The sequence below is a fragment of the Motacilla alba genome, chromosome 1 (assembly GCF_015832195.1).
Source record: "Motacilla alba alba isolate MOTALB_02 chromosome 1, Motacilla_alba_V1.0_pri, whole genome shotgun sequence".
NCBI lineage: Eukaryota > Metazoa > Chordata > Aves > Passeriformes > Motacillidae > Motacilla > Motacilla alba.
Window position 1 is genome coordinate 39,240,097 of NC_052016.1, and position 21,824 is coordinate 39,261,920.

Here is a 21,824-nt window from a genome sequence, read left to right on the forward strand (position 1 = left end):
TTTTATATAAGGTTTCAATTTTTATTTTTAAAATGGCTGAGCTGACCTGGCACATTAAACAAACCCAGCAGTACAGTACAGGACTTATGCCAAGGCAGCATGGGGAGAAGTACATTATCCAGCAGATTTTAAAACTGCAACAGCCTCCGTATTTCCAGGTGGGACACGAAACAAAGACATCTACCAACAGCAGAGAGCTGCAGTCAGAAGGTGCAGAGCAAAAAGCCTTCTTTACAAACACAAGGCAGAAGTTAGGCAGCTGCTGACATGATCCTAAAGCAGAGCTGATCTCAAAAAGACAAGACACTGATGCTGCAAGGCAGGAGGGAATGAGCTCCTTGTCATCCACAGAAGCCAGTGTTAAATTTGTTTCTGCTGTTTCACACATTCAGGAAATCTGGCCTCTCCCTTCAGTTCCCTGGCACATCAAGGCCATCTCCTCTGTTCTAGCTTCACTTTTCCTTTTCAGCTGAATTTTGTAATTTTTTGTGAACCTCCTGGATTAGCTCCAGCTCTTAAGCACAAGCTGTGACTCAGAGCCATACTGCTGCTCCACTCTCCACTTTTAGCACCTTTTCCCTTCTCAGGCTCCTTTCTGCTCTCCTCCTTCAGAGACACTGCTGCCTTGAGATGCAGCAGGCTGCTGTGGCACTCCCTGAATTTCCTCAGCAACCGTGTAGTTGGAGTTTTAACCTTTGCTTCATCCCACCCTTTGGACCAACTCTGTCTCTTTCCCACCATTCACTGTAGGCTCCATTCTGGCAGCAAGTTTCTGTCCAGCTCCCAGCTGCATTGCAGTTTTATTGCTGTTGGCCATTCCCTGTCAAAGCTGGCAGCTGCTTCTAGAAGATCCCACCTTTGCCCCAGTGAGTTGGCTTTAGCAACAAACTATGAGATCCTACAGCATTCATTATACATATGCTCCATCCAGTTGGGCTTATGATCCCAAAATACATTTACAGGCTCTCCATTACAGCTGAAATAAGAAGCCATTAAAAAGTCTTAGTGTGTTATTGGGGAAAGACAAGCAGATAATCAGTTTACCTTTAGCAATTTTAACACTGAAGATGTTGTCATTCACCAGACAAATGGACTATTCTCTTAATTAGAACTGGCCTTCAAACAAGTATCCTTAGAAACTGGTCAGAATCAATTTTGCTGTCGGCCAAGAAGGGTGGGTTCGTTCTAATAAAGCAAGGACCTATTACAGACCATTGCAATCCTTTCTTGCACAGTACTCTGCTGCAAACGTGCCCTACTTACATCGACCTGCAGCATTTTGAGACAGATGGATCAGGATACTAACAGACATCTCAGCTAAGCTAAGAGACAGGCTTTTATACAGCTCACAGTCCTGACCAGGCAATATTCTCAGCACTTTTTCAAAACCAATCCCCTGAAAAGGGGCATCAAGTTGGCAACAAAACACTGCAGCAACTCCAGCTGCTTTGCAAAACAGTGGTGTCGATGTGGTGTCTACCCACCAAACCTCTTCTCAAGCCTTTGCCAGATTGTTTAAGACAAGTAAGTGTCTCCATGGAAACCTTCTTTTTCAAGGAGCCTCCTTTGCTGGAGAAATCTCTGCACCCCTTTTGTTTAAAAGAGGAAGGCAGTTTCGTGCGAGCATAATGCCTGCCTAGAGAAGTGCCTGTAGCAACAAATCAGTCAGATTTATGCTCCTTAAAAACATATCCATTCAATGAAGACATTTCAGAGATGGCTAAAGGTGTGCTACTGCTGCTGCAACCAGCTAGCTCTGCTGTGCCCTCCATCCCTGTCCTGGCTCTTCACTATCAGCCTCACAGAATATCCTGAGTTAGAAGGGATCCACAAGGATCACTGAGTCCAACTCCTGGCCCTGAGCAGGACAACTCCAAGAATCACACCATGTGCCTGAGAGTGTTGTCCAAATAACCTGCCTTCTTCCCACATGGTCTCCATACCCCTCTCACACACACAAACTCTTGGACACAAGTCAAATTGTTTGTTTAAAAAAAAACCTTTAAACTCTAAAAAACCCTAATAGCTAAAATAATACAAAGAAATCAATGCCCATTCTTGAAACATAGGAAAAGTCTTATTGAAGATACCAATTGATACTCAAATAAGACAACTCTCTGTGTTTAAGAAAAGAAGATAAGTTTTATCCTTTCCCTCCATCAACCTATAGGATACAAAATTATTTCTGGTATAAGATTGCTTGAGATTCCCCCAAAAAGTAAATCAGCTTTCTGAAAGGACAGTCAAAGCAACTGAATATTTAATGTTCTAAAATAGAAGAGAGAACTTTAATATTAGCAGGCAAATTAATAATTAAGAGCTGTGATTAAAAATGGTTTCAACTCAGGCATAAGAGAAAATTAGGGGGGGGGAAGGCACAAAAGAAGCTGTCAAGTTGTGGTCACTTTCAAGTAACATCAGGGACAAGATATTCTCCGAAAATAAGCCCTGAAGATTAAATTTTAAGTCAGAAAGTCACTATTTAAGAGCCCTCTGTAGACAGAAGCGTGCTGTAGACAGGAAGGGCTCTTCAAAAGCTAATGGAGGTGCTGGTGCTGGGCAACTCACACATGAAAGTAGAGGGGAGGAAAGGATGCTTTTCAGAACAACTAGAACAAAATAAACCCACTCTCTTAAGAGTAGGCTAATTACAATATTTTAAAAAGATTTTAAAAGATTTTCTGAGAACACAAAAGCACGATGTGTCTGGTAACTAGAAACTAGGTCCAGGCACGCCGTAGCAATTGCCTCCTTTTCCCAACCACAAGTGGGGACAAAACGGCCTGGGACAAGATGACACACAAGCATGGGCGCAGTCTTGCAGCTTTTCCCAGCAGAAGGAAAGACCTTTGGCAACACCCCTCTCCAGCAGCCAACAGAAACCAGGCATGACTGAGTCCATGTGGAAGTCGACGAGACAGAAGCACATTGTAAGATCAGGGATAAACAGTCACTGCTGATCCCTCTTCATTATGCAATAGAGGATCCAGAAGAGCAACTTAAAACACATAAAAATAACCTTTTCTATCTTGTTTGGGGAAGTTCAGCAGAAATCTTGCTGCAGGAAAATAGACTCCCATGCATGCTCACAGATAGGGCACATCTGCATAAAGTTCTCATCTCAATGAGATGCAGAGAAGGGAGTGGGGAAGGGAATCAAAGAGAAGTCAGAGACATTAAACACATTCTGGATCAAATTGAACCCTACGCTGTCTGAAAAATAGTCAACTGCCAAATCTGCCAGTCAAATGAGATTTTAGATCAAGAGAGATCTAGCCACTAATTCTATTCCTCCCACATGTGCCATCCTGAGTCTTCCAGAGGGAATACGAAGTCCTTTTCAAAGGGAATTATTCAAGCATAGTGGCCTTCCATTCCACAATCTCCATCTAAGCTCCAAGCAGATGACCTCATCAATAGATCATATCCCTTTCCAGGTTGGCAGCTCTACTGTTTTACCCAAGCAATTTTTCCTTGGATACAAGCTTTGTGAGAGGAGACTTAACAATTCTGGGAGATGAAATATAAAGAGGCTGCAAATTGGGAAACAGACTTAACCCCTTGGCCTTTTGTCAAACAGTGACTGCCCTGGAGCACAAAGGATAGGAAAAGGCCCCTCAGAAGCAAAAGAACTCACAGAGTACCTACACCCAGTAAAGCTAGTGTAATAGCTGTCATGGACTGTGGGGCAAAATCAGAAAAATATATTTAATTAAAGCCCAGGTCCAGTGAGGAAAGGGCTGAGCCAGCAGCAGGTCTCAGCACGAAGTAATGAATTTCTGTCTGACAGAGCAATGAGAGGTTACTCCAGAATAGGTTTAAACTCACCCCATATGTGACCAAAGCAGTACAGAGAAAGCAGCTCCCACAGTTACAATACACATTTTTTTGTATCGTTTTCACTATGTGTAAAGTGGCCCTTGGGAGTCACTTGCTATCCCAAAGGACTGCAGAAAAAGAGGTAAAAAACAAGGTGGTGACCATACGACCAGTGACAGCCTTGTCTGGTGACAGTGAATTCTCCAGTTCTCCTCTATCCCCAAGTTAAGAAACGCAGCAGTCACTTTATTAAAAAATCAGTATACAGTTTAACATCAGCCCAGTGTTTACAACCAGTCCCTCTTCTAGTAGTTCCAGGTTTCCTGATGTTTGTTACAGACTATTGGCAACCCAAGGAATCAGTAGCATAAAGAAACCATCATTTCAAAAAATTTGTGTCCCCACATCTCCACAGAGAAAGCAGCATCCATTATCAGTTTGTTTTCCATTGGACTTGCGCTAAGAAACAAGAGTTTTCAACATATTTTTGTGGGCAAATCTTGTCTTTACAATAGTAACTGCTCTGTTTGTTAATCGCACAGGGCAGCATCTCTAAAAAGCCTGACAGCACTGATAAAATAACCCTAAAAGAGCTCTCTGTCATTTTCTTCCTGTGATTTACTTCCTACAACAACAAAAATTATTTGAGATTTGTTTAACTAGTAGAGTTGCTGCTAAAGGGGGAAGGGGGGAGTAGGGGGCAGTTCACACCATTTGGCAATGAGATCATCCATGAATTGAGTTCCTCAGTGGCTGCAGGAAGCACACAGAGGCTTTGTCCATGCTTCCTCGAAGCATCCAGCAATGCTGCAGGAGGGATGCACCTTCACCTCCTCATTCCCCTCTCAGCCGACAGCTGTTCACATTGCTGCTACCTGCTTCCTTCCCTCCTCGAGTCATCCAAAGCACAGAGCAGCCTCCATGGCGTAACAGCAGCTTGGCAGAAGCAGGCAAAATGCAGCCAGCCAAAGATTTAATTTATTAAGATAAACATGGCATAAGGCTCCACATTATTTTTAAAAATAAACACCATAAGAAATATGAAAACAAACTGGCTTCACTATGTGTAGGTCAGGTTCAGTCAGATGCTCTCAGAAAGATCTTCTCACCCATACAAAATGTTCTTCTCCTCTTGTCCCCATCATGAGGATGGAGGGACAGTTCACCATGTAAGATCAGCCATGTCCCACTGTGTGCCCTTCCACATACACTGAACGATGCCTCTGCCACCCTTCAGGGCAAGTCAAAGTTTTAACAACACCCCTGTGAAGAAGGAGCAGAAGGGGAGAAGGGCAAGTAATTCAGTCTCCGAAATGAACATCTAAAAGTCTTGACATGGTGACTGTGTTGACTTCACCCCTCTAATGGTTGTTCTTGGCTGCCTCTTTAGCTGCAATAATCAGAGGAGTGAGACTGGATAGAGGCTTTGCAATTTTCAAGAACTGGTGCTAGGACAAAACAAAAGGAAAAATGGTTAGATTTTTCAGAACATGCCCCAGAAATGGCAATTCTAAGCAATTTCACCTAAACCCATATGAAATCTAAGAACATACTCTAGTCTCTGAATACGTGAATGCAGAAGCTCTGGATTCTGTGACAAAATTTTGGGGATTGCCTGAAGTGATAAAGATATTTGCACCCAACACATGCCAAATTATCCACTGTTTGCATATGTTCAAGATCAAGAAAAAAACTCAGCAAATTCCCCTGGGGAATTATAAAGTTGCAAAATCTATAGTGAAATCCAGTGTGAAAGAAGGTGTACTGAAAGCAACCTACATGATTCAGACACAAGGGACAGGGCTCCATGCAGGAATCACCTCTCATTTCACTGTTCCCTGTTGTCACAGGTCTGGAAAAAGCATTGCCTTGGCCTTCTACCAGGTATCAGAAATTTGCAAAGCAACTGAAACTTGGGAGAGCAGCACAGAGCTTGCAACATAGCACCACTAGTCTCCAATATAGGTGCTCGTCTTTAAATAAAACAATATTGATTATCAAAACAGCTCTCAGGTGGGAGTGAAGGGCAAGTCCACAAGCTGTTGTGAAAACAAAAAGTAACAATAATCCACAAGACTTCTGAGCATCAGAAGGGATCAATCATCCAAGGCAGCATGCTTCAGAAATGGAAAAAAATAAAAAGTAAAAATTCAGAGGCCACAAGGTAGTTAATAACAGGCTGAAGTGTTACAGTCAGAATGTTCTCCTGCTCTGAGGAACAGAACATAACTTCTTTCTGATATTTTGGGACTGAAAAGGCCAGAAGAAAAATTGATCTTTCAGCTACTACCATATTGTCAGACATTTATGCTTCATTATAGTTACAGAAGGCAGCAACACATCCAAGCCTACACAAATTAGTGAAGAGAAAGGAAAACAAAATGGAAACAGTCTGATGCTTAAGGTCTGAGTGTTCCTGATCATGGATCTATTTTATAAAGACTTATATATTCTACCCTCATGGCAAATTTGACAGAAAGAATGCACAAAACACTCTTCTCATCCATGTTGATAAAAATCCTGGCAACTTGGTCCTCAACTTTCACTGTGAGTTCAGACTGACACCAGGTTTTCAGTGAAATATCTGATTACAGGGTGGTGAGGCACTGACACAGGTTGCCCAAAGAAGCTGTGGATACTCCATCCCTAGAACTGTACAAGACCAGGTTGGATGGGGCTTTGAGCAGCCTGGTCTAGTGTAAGGTGTTCCTGCCCATGGCTGGGGAAGTGGAACCAGAGGATCTTTAAGGTCCCTTCCAATCCAAGCCATTCTATAATTAAGGCATCTCACAAGCTTTGTTCCATCGTCTCTCTAAGGAGTATTATCAGGCAAAATGTGGTAAAAGTGAACTGCTCCAGTTAACTGAAGCCATGAACACTTCAAAGAGCTTAGTGATCCCTCCTCCAAAAAGGAGACACCCAGAATATCTGATAGCTAGAAGCCTTCCTGCTGTCCAAATTGGAACAAGCATGCCAAGACAACACACACAGATGTCATGGCCAGCCACATGAAGAAACCATGGGCATTGGAGGGCTCAGCATCTGGCAGGCCTGGGACACAGCTATTATTTGAGTTTGGACACAGAACACACTGCACAGCTGCTGCCAGTAGCCAGTACTGGAAAGGAAGCAGTCTGTTACCGCTTCGTTATAGATTTTTCTTTGAGGGCTGTGGTTTTCAGCTGCCTTTTTCCCCTGAGAGGCTACCTTGCCTTGTGCTTTCAGCTGATACAGTATTTAAGACCTCAAACAAGATCTCACCCCTAAGCCTGTCCTCACTCAGGATTGTGTGATTATATTGTTTCAGTCTTGTTCCCCATCACGTACCTGTAGCAGCTCTTTTGCAGAACCTCTCTTTTCCACGTCCATTTCAAGACAGCGATTTAAGAAGTCTCGGAATATGGGTGAAAGCTTTTCTGGATTCTGCAGTTCTGGAGTCCCATTAGTAGCAATGAGATACAGGGCCTGAGACAAAAACAAGCACCCAGGAAACAGGAGGTTATGAAGATTAGATTCCATCTCTGGATTACAGACACCCATTTCTCCTCTCCCTCCCCACAGTTCAATAGGGAGGAAAAAAACCCACCTTATCAGGGTCACTAATCAATGCCTACACTTCAGCAAACAGAGTAGCTGCCAGCCCTATTTTTTTGTGGATGAGATCCAATCCTTTATTGTTTTACCCTTGTAATCTGGGTTTGGATCCTGCAGGCCTCTCAAGAGATTACAAGGACAAAACCAACATTCCAGACCCTGTTTACATAGGGAAGTTAACTGGCACGACTCTATCATTACTCCTGTAATGACTATATCCTCATGGGAAGGTAACCCGGACTAAATAGATTTTTTTTCTGTTGGTACACTGCCTGAGTGTACAAGGCCTAAAACATCAACACTATAAAGATGCAGCTGGCTCCTTACCAAGGATGCCCAGCAGACCCTTGGGCATCTTTCCTGCAGGAAAAAAAGCAGTTTTGCCAGTTTTGCTATGCTTGAGGATAAAGCATTCACACACATCCTCCTCTGAGAATCGAGAGACTCAAAATTCATTCATTTCAGGATTTCATGTGAGAAACTTCCTGGATTAATTTTCAAAAAACCAGAAATCTGTCAGAGACTTGTTAATATACAGGCTTTTTGAGCACATCACTCAACATGTCCCATGGGAGCAGTCTGATAGCCTGGAAATTGGCATAAGTTGAGTTAAATGAAGCCAAAGAATTGTTACTTTAACTCAGCACTGTTTTATTCCTTATAGTCTTCTTGGCTGCTACACTTCTGTCCCAAAAATCCCCTCCACTGCAAGAGATGGGGAAAAAAATTTAAACAGAATTTTCCTAGATCCCTCCAACCCATATAACTGGGGAAAAAGCCATAAACCTAGCTTATATTAAGAGCAGTGATGTCCCTACATGCTGACAGCACATCTCCTTTTGTTAATAATTAAACAAAGGAAAGACATCAGGAGGCTTAAGCCCTGTCTAAAGTCTTATTACACTTTGAATTTTACTTGGAGCATGCAAGGAGGAACAATTTGCCCATAGGAGAAGCTCTTACTAGAATAGAATTGAATAGAATCACAGAAACATAGAATACTTTGGGTTGAAAGGGACGTTAAAGATCACCTAGTTCCAATACCACTGCCATGTCAGGGAACCTTCCACTACACCAGGTTGCACAGAGGAGAATTCTCTCATTCACAGGGTAGAAAGTTTCAAGACATGACTGCTTTGTTGCCTGAAGGTAGAACTTCTGCCTCTATTAGCATCGCAGAAAGTGGGAAACCATGTGTGCATGATCCAACTCATAGAAGACCCCACACCTCTGCTACCCAGAGCAAACCATGGCTTTTGAGTAAGACTGTCTCAGTCTTCTCACTATGACATCTAAGAAGGCCACAGGATTGTTTGAGTTAGACGAGGGCTGGAGGTGATGAAACCACACCGAAGGATTCACATGAGCTCAGCTCCACCAGCAGCTAAGTGAAGACCAGAGCAGAAAAGCACCCACTTACTCTCAGAGGGTTCTCATTGAGGTAGGGGGGCTCTCCTTCGATCATCTCAATGGCCATGATCCCCAAAGACCAGATATCCACTTTGGGCCCGTAAGCTTTCCGTGTCACCACTTCTGGGGCCATCCAGTACGGCGTGCCCACCATGGTGCTGCGCTTGCTCTGCTCAGGAGTGATCTGGGCACAGAAGCCAAAGTCAGCTGCAAAATTAAAATAGGGTGGAGGGAAAAGACATAGGAATCAGCAAGTTTCTCCAAAAACAACCCTTACTGACACCAGAGCTACAGTACACTTCACCCTGCTGCACTGCCTGCTGCGCTGCTTCTGCAGCTGTGAAGGGGGAGTGGTTTTGTGGCTAACACAGAGGATGGTGTTTAGAGCTAAGTTTCTAAATATGGCTCTCTGAGGCCATGAGGATTCTAGAGCTGCTGATTTGTCTATGTGAAAGATGGAGATAAGGAAATAACCACACACAGGAGTTAAGACACTCACCTGTGTCGTAGCATTACACAGATGTTACACACTATGTAATATATGGACTAAAGACCATTCCTGGGTATGTGAAAACAGGAATTAATGCAAGACTGATCTAGATATACCCCCCCAGACCACATGCTGCACTGTCTGGTGATATTTTTAGTCCAAGGGTATTACTTCCCCTGTAGACATATCATCGCTCAAGCAGCATTTATTTTATAGAGCAAAGAGTGTTCAGAATAAATTTAAAGTACCTAAATTTATATAGATTATTTTCTTTGAACAGAGAGAAAGATGGTCTTCATACAAAGATTGCTGCACCCTATGTTTTATTTGTATTTGGCTCACCTCACCAAAAGAAAACTAAATCTGTTCTTGTGAGCCCAGCAGAATCAACACAGCAAGATGCACTGCCCATCTTGACCCCCTATGGCATCCCAGGTCTAATTTTAGGAAGAATTATGAAAATTAAACTGATTCCTAGCTGAGTTTTCATCAAGGGTAAATACCAGGAAAGGACATATGGTTCATAAACAGGGCAAATTTCCAGCAGAGCCAACAAGCAGCTCAGATCCTGAAGGTTACTGCATCATATCCACAGGGATTTCTCTAACTTTAAACTACAGCCTGGTACCAGCACACTGTGCTCAAAGAAGTTATCCCATAAGAACAGAGCACTTTGGCCCCCATCAGTTTTTCATTGCTAATGCTCCAGAGACCTGGCTCGACCAAAGTTCAGCTTTAAAAAGCAATTATGTGCAAAAAACCCCACCTTACTCAGCATATCTGCACTCTGTGAATTTTGAGTCATATCTGCTGTCGCTGTCGACAAAAATAGATTTATTTATGCCTGTTGGGTGCTCTCCAACAGAACTGGGAGGAAGAAAAAGGGAGCACCATTCTGTTAAGTTATAGGTGGAAGATTATAATTCACTGGTTTCCAGGGTTATCTCTGCATGGACAATGACAAGCACAACAGCTACCTTAGCACCCAAAGGGCAGAACAGTCTCAAGATTTTCATTACTAGCAATACCACAAGGAGGAAACAACATTTAGGCTCCAGTCTGGGTTGGCATTGTAAGATTAAATGATTTCTAGTTACACAGTTTTCAATTCTCCCTCCACTTCCCCTGGCCCTTGAGTACCTGCAGAATTTTCCAGATTGGAGAGGTTGTTCATAAAGACTTCTAGCCTTACACTTTCCAACCCAGCTTTCTGGACTGGAGTAGCATTAAAATACTGTTATTTTAGTTCACATAAACAGATGGCCCAAAGCTAAGCGAAACCCAAGCCTCACTTAAAGTCTGGTATCAATTTACAAGGATTTGTGTTTGCCAATCTCCATTAAAACAAATGCCACAGAAATATCTACAGTAGCATCTCTACAGCCTGTTCATCATGACAGCATCAAACACCTCAAACACCCATCTCCCTAAAATGCCTGGCCCAGAGCAGATAACTGGCACGGGTTGATAAGTCATCAGCAGAAATGTTCCCTGCATACTTAGTTTGACAGAGCCATCCATTCCCAGCAGGATGTTGTCACTCTTGATGTCCCTGTGAATAACTTGGTTTGAATGGAGGAATTCCAGGGCTTGGAGACACTGAAAAATAATTGAGATATTCTTACTGTGCATGAAATGATTCGCCAGTCACAATTAGCTAACTAAAGGACTCAGACTGTGCATTTTTGGTAGTAAGGGTGCAGTGTGTTAGGACCTTTCATACATTCAGTATGTGCAGGGCCATAGGGAGATGTCACACTGTGATCAGCAGGTCCTAGGAGGACAAGTTAGCTCCAAAAGAACAGAGAAAACAAAGAGGATCCCACCCCCATTTCCCACTCTAGTTCCTGCCTCTGGGGTGAAACATGAGGCTTGCATTAGAATTGTAAGCTGCATCCTCACAGGTGAAATCCATCTTCTAAAAGAATGACTGTCACGTTACAGAAGCTGGAAACATTTGGAGCTGGAGTCAGTGACAGGCTGTGGGAAGTCCGTGTCCCATTCCCAACCAGAGGTCCCTCTGAGCGCTGCCTCACCTCGCGGCACACGGCGGCGATTTGCCCCTCGTCCATGCAGGTCTCTGTCACGACATCGGTTAGGGAGCCTCCTGCCAAGTACTCCATCACCACCCAGAGCTCTTCTCCTACAAGGTAACTGAAGAGCCCAAGCCAGATTTTGAAATCAGAATGTACTGGGTTGTAAAGCTCTCTTATAAGTGCAATAAAAACAAGAGCTGCAATTAACAGTATTGGGGAATCCCGCGCTCCTGGTACTTTCTGTGCATGGGAGCATCTGATCACAACCTGAATGACCAAAGAGAAGGGTGAGGGTAGAATGTTGAGGAGAGATGTAGTGGGAGAGCTGGCTACAAGTTTCCTGTCCATAAAAGCAAGGCTGAATTTTTCTGCCATGGAAAGGATGCAGATCCGACCTTACAACTGCTTCTGCTGCTGGGAGAGAAGGCAAAGAGCTACTACTCAAGGATGGGGTCCAAAGATGCAACTCAGATATCTGGCACACAGCAATGGCTTCTGAGGGCTCTTGCACTGGAAGAGGTGGCTGGGGGCTGTTTCACTACTCTTGACATCCTGCTGTCCTTAGCAACTGACTGCTTTGCCTCAGCCCAGGGACAGTTCTGGGTGACACAAAAGATGGCTACCCACAAACAATCATGAAAAAACACTTATTTTTTAAGCATCATGCATTTTTTCTTCAATCTTTTCCACATTATCAAACTAGTCTGTGATTTGGTGTGAAAATTTCAGAACCATTCATAAAGGCAAAGGAGTACACCTTATTGAATGAAACAGCAACTCTAAAGACTTAAAATAAAAAATTAAACCCCCAAAAGGCAAGTCTTTTCTAAAAAAGGCTCATAGGAAGATGGGGAGGAGAGAGCTGAGAGTGGCTTTTCTCAGTCCCTTGGGATATTCCTCTCTGCTGAGTGTGCTTGTACCCATGTTTAAAAGTGGAAGACAGGAGATGAAGGCTTCAGCAATAACTCATTAAAAATAAACAAAGAAGAATTTTTAAAAAGCCCAAAAACAAACAAAAAAAAAAAAAAAAAAAAAGAAAGCAAAGGAAGAAAAAAAAACCAAATAAAAAACCCCACCAACTATTTCTGCCCCTTTTTGGACCCATCAACACAAACTTCCATGACCAATAAATACGTCATGATGACACATTCCTGAAGGAAGGAATCATCAGTATGAAAACCCACCTTTTCAGCCTATCCTCTCATTTCTCAAGTGAGTGGACAGATGAGTCAAAAGTGAGAGGGCGGAGAATCTAATTAAAAGCTTCACCTGGCATTATAATTCATCAAGGACACAATTGCTTTGCTATAAAACACTGATCCTACTGAGGAATGGATTTGGCAGGAGCCAAATGCAAAAGCTGAGATAGGTACTAGGGAGCAACAGTAAAGCTCAGTAGAGAGCAACAGTAAAGGAGAAAGAAGCCATTAACCTTGGCATGGAAAGTAGAGAGAGATGAGTGAGACATCACAAGAGTGAGCAAGGTGTGGTGTTTACCCCCAAAGGACACACTAACACTAAGCTGATGAAAAAAATCCCCCTAAACAGTAATAATGGTCTGAGCTACACCTGGATGACGGTAGTGTTACAGTTATGGACAGCTTTTAATTCCAGAGACAAACTGGGTGTCTTGGCTTGCTGATGCTGAGGACTGTGTAGGGAGGTGCCATCTGCAGATTCTTCCAGGATACAAAGCCCAAGGGCACAGGGCTGTGCTCCTGCAGCAGAGGTCTCAAACTCCACTACAGAACAGAAACTGATTCACTGGCATTTTTTCCTTCCCAGCATTACAGACCCCAACAACAGCAGTACCACATGCAGAGCAGCCCCTCTGAGTGAGAGGAGCAGCAAGACCGCTTTCAGAAGCAGTCCTGATAACTGTGTGGGTCATTTGCTTTCTGTTGGGCTCTGAAAGCCCAACTCCATCTACACTCTTCCTTCCTGCCCCTATGCCATAGCTACATCTTCACTTCTGCCAAATCAGGCTCTCTGCAGATTTTATCAGCACCCTCTCAACACATCACCCCCCACGGACATCACAAGGTTTCCCTTTACTGCCAGAAGCACCCTCTGCAGCCCAAATGCACTTGACTGTAAGAATGAGGGCAGAATGGGCTCTTTGCATGACAATCTCAGGTTCCACATGCTGGGAGCAAGCTGGTATCCCTCTGCAGCCAAAACAGATGGAGCGAGCCAAGAGCCACACTGTGAAACCAAAGCTGAACCATGAGCAGCCACAAACATGTGCCAAGATCCTGGCAACTCAATAACTGATAGATTTGACACAACACACAGGGAGGGGAACTTAACTGTGGCTCCCTGCCAGCTGCCACCAAAGGAATGTCATTCCAGGGTGGTACTGTCTCAGGGATCTTTCCACTCTCCTGCCAGTCTTAGTCACTGAGCTGCCCTCTGTAGGCATGACTCAAACCCACTCTTCTCGGCAGTTCTAGAGACACCACCAGGAAGCCCATACACCTACACGCTGCTGTGATGCGACATCAGGCACAGCATGGTGTCACATACTGTCACCCACAGTCACCTTCCAGAACAAGCTGGCAGTAAGAAAACCCTGATGAAAATCTGTGAGGAAGGAGGAGATGGTCTACAGCTTTCTCTTCATCCATCTGCAAGAGCAGGTAATGTCTGATCCTAAGGTGTTCTTCAGCCTCCACTTGGGAAGCTGTTCACCAAGCCCTCTCTATCACAAATACACATTCTTTATTGATGAAATTGATGGAATTTGGAGTTGCCCAGAAGTGCAAGTTCATTCATTACAGGATTTCGCACCAGTAACATGCCTCCAACATGCAAACATGAATGTAGCCTGGAAAGAAACCAGTGTGTTCTTGTAGCATGACTGCGTTACATCTTCAGCTTAATTCATTGACCATCTGTCCTTACTACAGTTTGGGGTTGGAGTAAATGAGGCTACCACTTATTTGGGGGTTTATTAAGTTAAAGAGCTATTCAGAACAAAACTAAAGGGGCATGAGTTTACTTTGCCTAGCATTGGGCACCTGATGCCTGTGTTTAGATGACTGAGTTTAGAAGCAGGGCTCTGAGGGCCTCTTTCATGCAGCAGAAAGGAACAGGCACCTTCAGCAGGTAACTCAGCACAAGTGGCTGTTTGTCTGTACAGAAGACTAATGTCACTGTCTTCAGAGCCAGATGCTTCTAAATCCAGATCCTAAGTACAGCTGAATTAGGCCATGTCACTATCCTAAATATCACAGGCCACCTTTGTGCAATGCTGGCCACTACGGCTGCAGCAGAAAAGCTGCTTAACCACAAGCAAGTAGGCCAGGCAGTTAACAGAGGACAAAGCACAGGAAACCCTTGCATAAGGGCAGGAGCTCAGAGAGCTGGTTTATACCAATGACTACCTTGCAGCTCCCATTAGGGACTCAGAAGGGCAGACACTATAACAGAACCACAAAGCAGAAACCAGGCCCCACAGTGATCAGCACATCCTCCCTCCACCTCCTTCAGCAGGAGGCAGAAGCCAGCAAGTGGCATCCAAATATCAGCTTAATTCACCACTTAGGAAGCACAGACACATTTAGGCTGGGCAAGAGGGACACAGCTCCCCAGCAACAGAATCCTGCAGTTGCAGAGCAGAAGTGGCATAATAGACACAAGAACCCCCATGCTCATCCCAGTTGATGTTCTGTCCATGTGCAGCACTCAAAACAAAACCTAATCCCTCTGACAAAGATTAGTGAAAGTGGAGTACAAAAGCAGCAGCTTTTGTTGCTGAAAGTTTGAACAAGACAGCAGGACATGGAGCAATCCTGCAGCTGGGATGCACTGGCTAGACAAGGGAAGTGAATGTACACAGCAATGCTCTCTAATGGGAAGAGCCTGTCTCTCAAACAGTATTGTCAAAAACAAAGCCTCTAACGAGCCAGAGGAAAATAACAGTTCTAGCCCAGCTGCAATTCTTAACCACTAGTTTCATTTTACACTGGTAACATTCTTCTCCTCTATCTAGGAAGAGGGTGTGTGCCCAGCATCAGATCCCTGCACACACACCTCGGTCATAAAAATTTCAGTAGACTTTCTGTCTCCTCAACAAAGTAGCTCTTTACAGCTATGTATGGGACACAGCACCACAAAAATTCAGCAAATCAACTGCTGCAGTTTGTAAGTACCACCTCTTTTGGCTAAGACAATAAAAGCCTGCAACAGAAACCTATTAAAGAAACAGCTGATTAGATTTTGATATACACACAGAGCAAAAAAGTGTACAAATCCTCTCTCAAATTTCCAGAGATTCTAGGTCACACCCCTTTGTTGTATCTTCCAAAAATCCCAAGCTGCTGCGATTGAAGTCTGCAGCCCACCTTATCCAAGCAATCTTTACCCTCACAATAAGGCAAACCTGTGGTTCATCAGAACTGCTACATTCAGATTTTGAGAGCAGAAGACTGAAAATCTTGCTGCAGCTCAAATGGAGCTAGCTATAGTTTTAACAAGTGAGTGACACAGGCCTGACAAAATGCAGCACTGTGATGTTGACAGTGAATTCAAGCCACCGTTAAATGCTTTTGCTTGCTGGGCTTTCAGCATCATGGAACTATAGAATGCTTTGGGTTCAAAGGGACCTTAAAGGCCACCTAGTTCCAAACATGGAACCGTGGGCAGGGACACATTCCATTACACCAGGCTGCTCAGAGCCCTATCCAACCTGGCCTTGAACACTGCCAGGGCAGCTACATCTTCTCTGGGCAGCCTGTGCCAGTGCCTCACCACCCTCACAGGGAAGAATTTCTTCATTATACCTAACCTAAATCTACCCTCTTTTTTATGAAAACTGTTCCCTCTTGTGCTATCACTATCTGCCTTAAAAGTCACTGTCTCTCTTTTTAAAAGTCCCCTAAAGTACTGCAAAGCTGTGTTGAGGTCTCCCCAGACTCCACATTATGTGTCACATGTCATTCACCCTCACTGCTATTATGCTACTTGTGCACAAACCTCAGTGGACAGTCACAGGGACAGCACTGCATCTAACCCTGCAAGCAGTCTGCTCCTCTGGCAGCAGAACACCAGCATTGCTCAGTGGAGAAGAAAAGAAGAGGAAAGAAAATAGAAATAATACATTTCAAACTGTTTCTACTTCTCCTTTAGTAACGGGAAGGAAATAAGCAGGAAGTTTGTTGTGTCAAATTTGGCAAAGGAGAGAGATGAAAAATGCAGTCCTAACAGAACCTTTGTCACCAGCATCTCTGAAGAGAGCCTAGACATCCCATTAACACTGGTTCAGATACCTCTTTCTTCTCATTCTGGAGAGAGACTGCTAGGCCCCCCACACTCGCACAATGCTTTAAGCAGTGCAAGGTTGTCCTACACTTGCATTAAGCTGAGCCAGGAACCCTTACGACATTGACAAGAAAGTGTTTTCTAGCATCCCTTTGTGAGCCCCTCAAATACTGACATACCTGTCCAAGTAGTTGACAATGTTGGAGTTTTTGTTTTCCCTCATCACAAGGATCTCATTAATAATCAGTTCTTTTTTGGGCTGCTGCTGCAAATTCATCTGTTTGATTGCAACCTGCAGTGAAAAGAGACCAAGTAAAGCATTATTGCAGGAGTCCCCAGAAACCTGCCAGTACCAGTCAATTTTAGTCCCACATCCACATAAAGGAGGAAAACCACCTTTTTCATCATCAGCTACTGAATATTCCATAACTTTGCAGGTTCCTGCAGACAGTCCATTTCCACATATGTTGGATGATACTTAATGAAAAAAGGAATGAAGGGAATTGCCATTTTCATACTGGACCTTAATGTCACAGCTGGATAGCCATGTCCATCTACAGTTTCTTGGTAACAAAGATGAGACCTCCTTGCTCTGGCATGGACTGGTATGTCAAAAATTTTTGTTTCTGAAAGGATTATTATATATATTATTTTTAGCTGGATGTTTCTGAAATCTTTTTGGTGTTTCTTCCCTGCTACCATACACATTTTGGCTTCTAGAAATCTAAGGTAGGGTGGGTAAATAACACAACCATGCTTAGTACTTCAAGGCAGTAACTCTACTTCTTTTGTCACAACAAGATCTGGGGGAGAGAAGCACCAATGTTTAGATAAAAGGTTGAAAATAAACAAATCGGAGTCAGCTTTATGTCCAGTCATACCCTAAGAGCAACAAATTCATCAGCTGCAGCCCTTTGGTTTAGTAGCTTTCTTCCTGTTTTAGGATGCCTGCTCTTTGCATGTATGCATGCAAAGAGCAGGAAGAGTTACAACATGTTTGTAACTCTTGTATTCAAGTTTCCACACCACCAGTACTTCGTGAGGGCCCCCGGCCCTCAGGGGCTCTTTCAAATCAGTAAAGCTACTCAGCTCAGCTGGAGGCAGAGATAACTCATAGAGGTTACAACTCAACTGCCTTTGGTACAATATTCAGGCAAAGGGAATGAAATTAAAGTACACCTTTACAAAACTGCTACATGCAGAGAAAGAGGTCTGAGTGAATGGACTGGAGTCAGCAACTACAGTAACTCACAAAAACAAGGATTAAAAAAAACCAAGTCACAGAGTGCCAATATAGATGGATACAATTAGCATTTTGATAGTATAGCAGGGTAGACTATACAAAAATCCCAACACAGGAGAAGCCAAGAGCAGACAGACATGCTGCTTTTCCACAGTACTCATGAGGGCTGTACTTCAAGAAGACAAAAACAAAAACCCCAGGCAGCTCTTTGTACAAGACCAGAGAGAAGAATGAAAGATGAAGAAGAAAGGGAAGGCATTTTATGCAGATAAAGAAATTCTCAGTGTTTCCCTGCACTGAGCTCCTGAGTTCAGCGCACTTCATAGAAAGGAACAAGCAACAGCATGATAAAGTCACAGTGATCCCAAATGCAGATTTAAAAATTCAAGGCCTGAACAACTAGTGTAATAGGAATGATTTAAAAGTCTGTTGTAATACAAGAGTTCAAATTTTCATAAGGGAGTCACCCAAGGGGTCCAGAAAGAAAGCAGAAAACTATTGAAGAACTTCCCCCTCCTATAAAATTTCTCACTGCTTCAAAAAAAAAAAACCATTAGAACCTTTCCTTAAAGGCTGCAACTTAAGCATATTAATTCTTCAGGAACTGAAAAAGGAGGTGAAGGAATTTCAGCAAAAAGTACAATTATGAAGTTTACCAGTGAATTACTCTTACATTGTACAAATTCAAAGTAGGCACAACATTGTTCCAAACTTCCAATATATCTAGAATAACACAAACTTTCATCTTTTAAAAAATCCTCCATCTAGAAATAAAGGTTTCCACAGATCCTGCACATCCATCACTACTAGTTTATGATGCAGGCAATAAGTATGGCACTTTTTAGAATTTGTGAGGGGAAAAAAGAGAAGGCAGGCATTCCTTGTCTCACAATTCAAGGACAGAAAGTAAGAGAGCAAAGGGTGGGACAGGAACTATTTCTATGCAAGTCCTGTAAGTGTAGGAAGCAAAGGAGCAGAGGGCAAATAAGAGTTTGTAAGGAGAGAGGTAGCAATCTCGGGGAAGAAAAGAGCAACTTTTATTGAGGAACTGCCCAGTCCAAACATTTGCTTCTAGCCTTAGCAATCACAGAAAGAATCCTTATAATTATGAAACGATTCAGTAATCAAAACTTGTGAAGTAATTTTTTCCAGTTCTCTGCTCAGACCACTCAACCATGTCTCATTAGTAAGTAAATAAAGACCTCATTAAAAATAAGATGTTATGAATCCCTGAAAGACAGTCTTTATTTTGTAGCATCAACTTGAACTTTTGGGACACAATCCAAAATCCACTGCTGTGGTACTCTGGCAGAACTTACCTCCTGTCCTGTAGCTACATCTATTGCTGTGTAAACTGTACCTGAGGCTCTAAAAAAAAACAGAGAAAAGAAAAAGAAATTATTTATTAGCATCTCAAAGTAAAAGTGAGAGCTTAATACATGCCCCTTCCCACTTGTCTCTCTGAAGTGCTCTCAATCCCATTCCTTCACATGCAATAATTCCAGTGGTAAACATCATCTTAAATATTTCTGAGACAAGGCTGTTGTTGAGGCAGAAGCCAGAGGATTTATGGGCAGAAATGTTCCTAATAAGGAACGCTACCGTCGTCCAAACCCTTGCTGCTAAACCAGCAAACTGTAGGACTGTGAGTTTATTCCATTTCAAGTGGCATGACCACACTACCCTGGCTTGCAGAATGCCCAACATGATAATAGATCAACAGGATCAGCTGAAGTAAACAAATAGGGCATTGTAGAGAGGAAAACAGGAGTTTGAGCCTCAGCACATGGATCTGACTGCAGATCTATGTTTTGCCTCAGTACAGTCTCTCCTACAACCTCTACTTTCCCCCTACCTTGCTTAGAGGGGCAAAGCACATGCCTTGAGGAGAGCTGATTCAGAAGCAAATCTGTAAATTGAAGATGGTCTTGCAGTTCTTTCCCTGCTTGTAGCTGTATTTATCAACCTGATCATCTAATGGCATAATTTCTTATATTACAACACAATTCCAAAAAAACCCAGTCCCTGTGACTTTGCTGGGAACAGGAGAAGATCTGGGGGGATGTGGAACCCAGCAAAACAACCAGAAACAAAAACAAAAAGAAGAAAATAAATAAACAACCAAACAAAATAAACTTTCCAAAGTATCCCCAACAGCCTTTCCAGAAAGCTAACTTAGCCTGGTTTCAGTGAATTCTTCTTAGCATAAGAAAGTGAAAGGTTTAGGATAGAGAAGAAGCATACACTGACCCCTGTCCAATCTTCTCAAAATTCGTGTACTTCTTTTTCGGATCGCCCACACTCACGATACTTCCTATAAAAAACAAAAAAAAAGAGGATTTTCTTCCAGGCCTTTTTTCATACACCTACAAGAGCTAGCTGTAAGAACAGCTCCATTGACCACAGTAGGCTCTGTCTCATGAGCCACTCATCAGAAATCCAGAGGCACACAGACACCAAGGAAGTGCTCAGTTATTTACACACATCCCAGTGCAGCATTCCCCTGTATCAGGAACTTCCCTCCAGAAATGATGAGATACGCACATTAAGAACATTTAACCTTCACTGGCAGTCATTACTAGCTGCAGGATGGGGATAGACAGGCCTAACACATGGAAAAACAATTGTTTGTTGGAAACCTGCTACCTAAAGTCACTCCCAGCTTCAACGCTCTGGATGATCTAAGATGCCCCTGCAATGTAATGTCTCTGGAGGCTCAGCTCTCAATCGTCTTGGGGACAACAGTCTGTTGTAAAACTAGTCAAAGATTTCCCTACACCATGACAATTTGTAACAAAAAAAAAAAAACACATTTATGATGTTTTCATACCAGCACAACCACAACCATTTACTGACCCACTGACTGGGCTGCAAGACTCAGGAGAGGAGGTAGAGAGACCCTCCAGAGCCAAACCTCCCCTGCCTGTCCTGGGCAATGCTCAGCTGCTCTTTCAGGAACCTGACAGTCAGCACAGGCTTTAGCAGCAGTTACCAGCATCCCTCTGGTTTTGGCGAGCAACCTGAGACCACCTCAGCTCATTCTTCCAAAACCAAAAGTCTCTCAATGCCTTCCTCAAAAGGGAAAAGCACTTCGCCTGGTGTTCCACAGCACAGGGCTGCAAGTGGCTGCAAACTTAAACTGATTTTGATAACTCCCCTACAGCAGGCAGGAATGACACCCTTTTTAGGGTGAAGGAACCAGAGCCAGCAATTTCTAGAGCTCAGCTGGGAGCCCGTCTCCTCTCTAACAGCAGCAGGGTGGCTAACAGGATCAAGGGATGCAGAGCTGCACCCGAGTTGGTGTTTGCAAGTCACCAAAGCTGCCGACATACGGTGCTGCTCTCACAGGGTCTGGGGCTGAGCCTGAACAGATGAATACTGGCAAAGAAACTGCTCATGGTCATTAAGCCAAGAAATCCAGCAGCAAGCAGAGCAAGAGCAGGCTATTTGCAGACACCACTGGAGAGCAGCCAAACCCAGAAGGATTAGGACAGACAGAGGTAGAAGTAGGGAATATCACCCATGTTTGGAGAGGAGGGCAGGAAGAGAAATCTGGCTTTATAAAACTCATTCTACAGTTACAGAAGCAATGCTGTCTGCCCTGAGGACTGGTACTTCTGGACAAATATTCAGAAATTTTCCCTCAAAGCCTAACACAGGCTACAAGCTCAGACTGCAAATGTTTCCCCAAGGCAAGGACTGGACAAAATACTGTGGTGACAAGTGGCAGTTGCCAGTTTTGCCCAGTTTAATGCTGAATTTCCTACCTTCCAAAGAGTCAGGTGAGGATTCATTAATGTTCGAACCAATGCTGTGTTTCTGCTGAAAGGTAGGGATTGAGCAGCCTCCTTTTAACCTTTGCATGCATTTAGCACATCTTTTGTATGTGTAAGTACAGTTTTGCTTTATGGTTTTGATCATTTTAGTGACATATCAAACTAAAATATCCAAAGGCTTCTTCTCTGCACAA

At 43.4% G+C, this 21,824-nt stretch overlaps 1 protein-coding gene across 12 annotated transcripts in view; it reads right to left on the bottom strand.

Annotated features, from left to right (window-relative positions):
• PAK1 (p21 (RAC1) activated kinase 1) overlaps positions 1–21,824 on the bottom strand; it is a 76,366-nt gene continuing 54,542 nt past the window's right edge. For 6 of the 12 annotated variants that reach the window (XM_038136512.1, XM_038136432.1, XM_038136495.1 and 3 more), the window contains 8 exons: positions 20,105–20,168; positions 19,174–19,222; positions 16,791–16,903; positions 11,350–11,467; positions 10,813–10,912; positions 8,834–9,030; positions 7,147–7,284; positions 1–5,267 (listed from right to left, as the gene is read on the bottom strand). In XM_038136512.1, coding sequence (XP_037992440.1) covers positions 5,181–5,267; positions 7,147–7,284; positions 8,834–9,030; positions 10,813–10,912; positions 11,350–11,467; positions 16,791–16,903; positions 19,174–19,222; positions 20,105–20,168 — 866 coding nt within the window. In that variant the 3' untranslated portion in view covers positions 1–5,180. The remainder of the gene's footprint in view (positions 5,268–7,146; positions 7,285–8,833; positions 9,031–10,812; positions 10,913–11,349; positions 11,468–16,790; positions 16,904–19,173; positions 19,223–20,104; positions 20,169–21,824) is intronic. The other 6 variants (XM_038136476.1, XM_038136486.1, XM_038136440.1 and 3 more) reach the window with 1 other exon arrangement.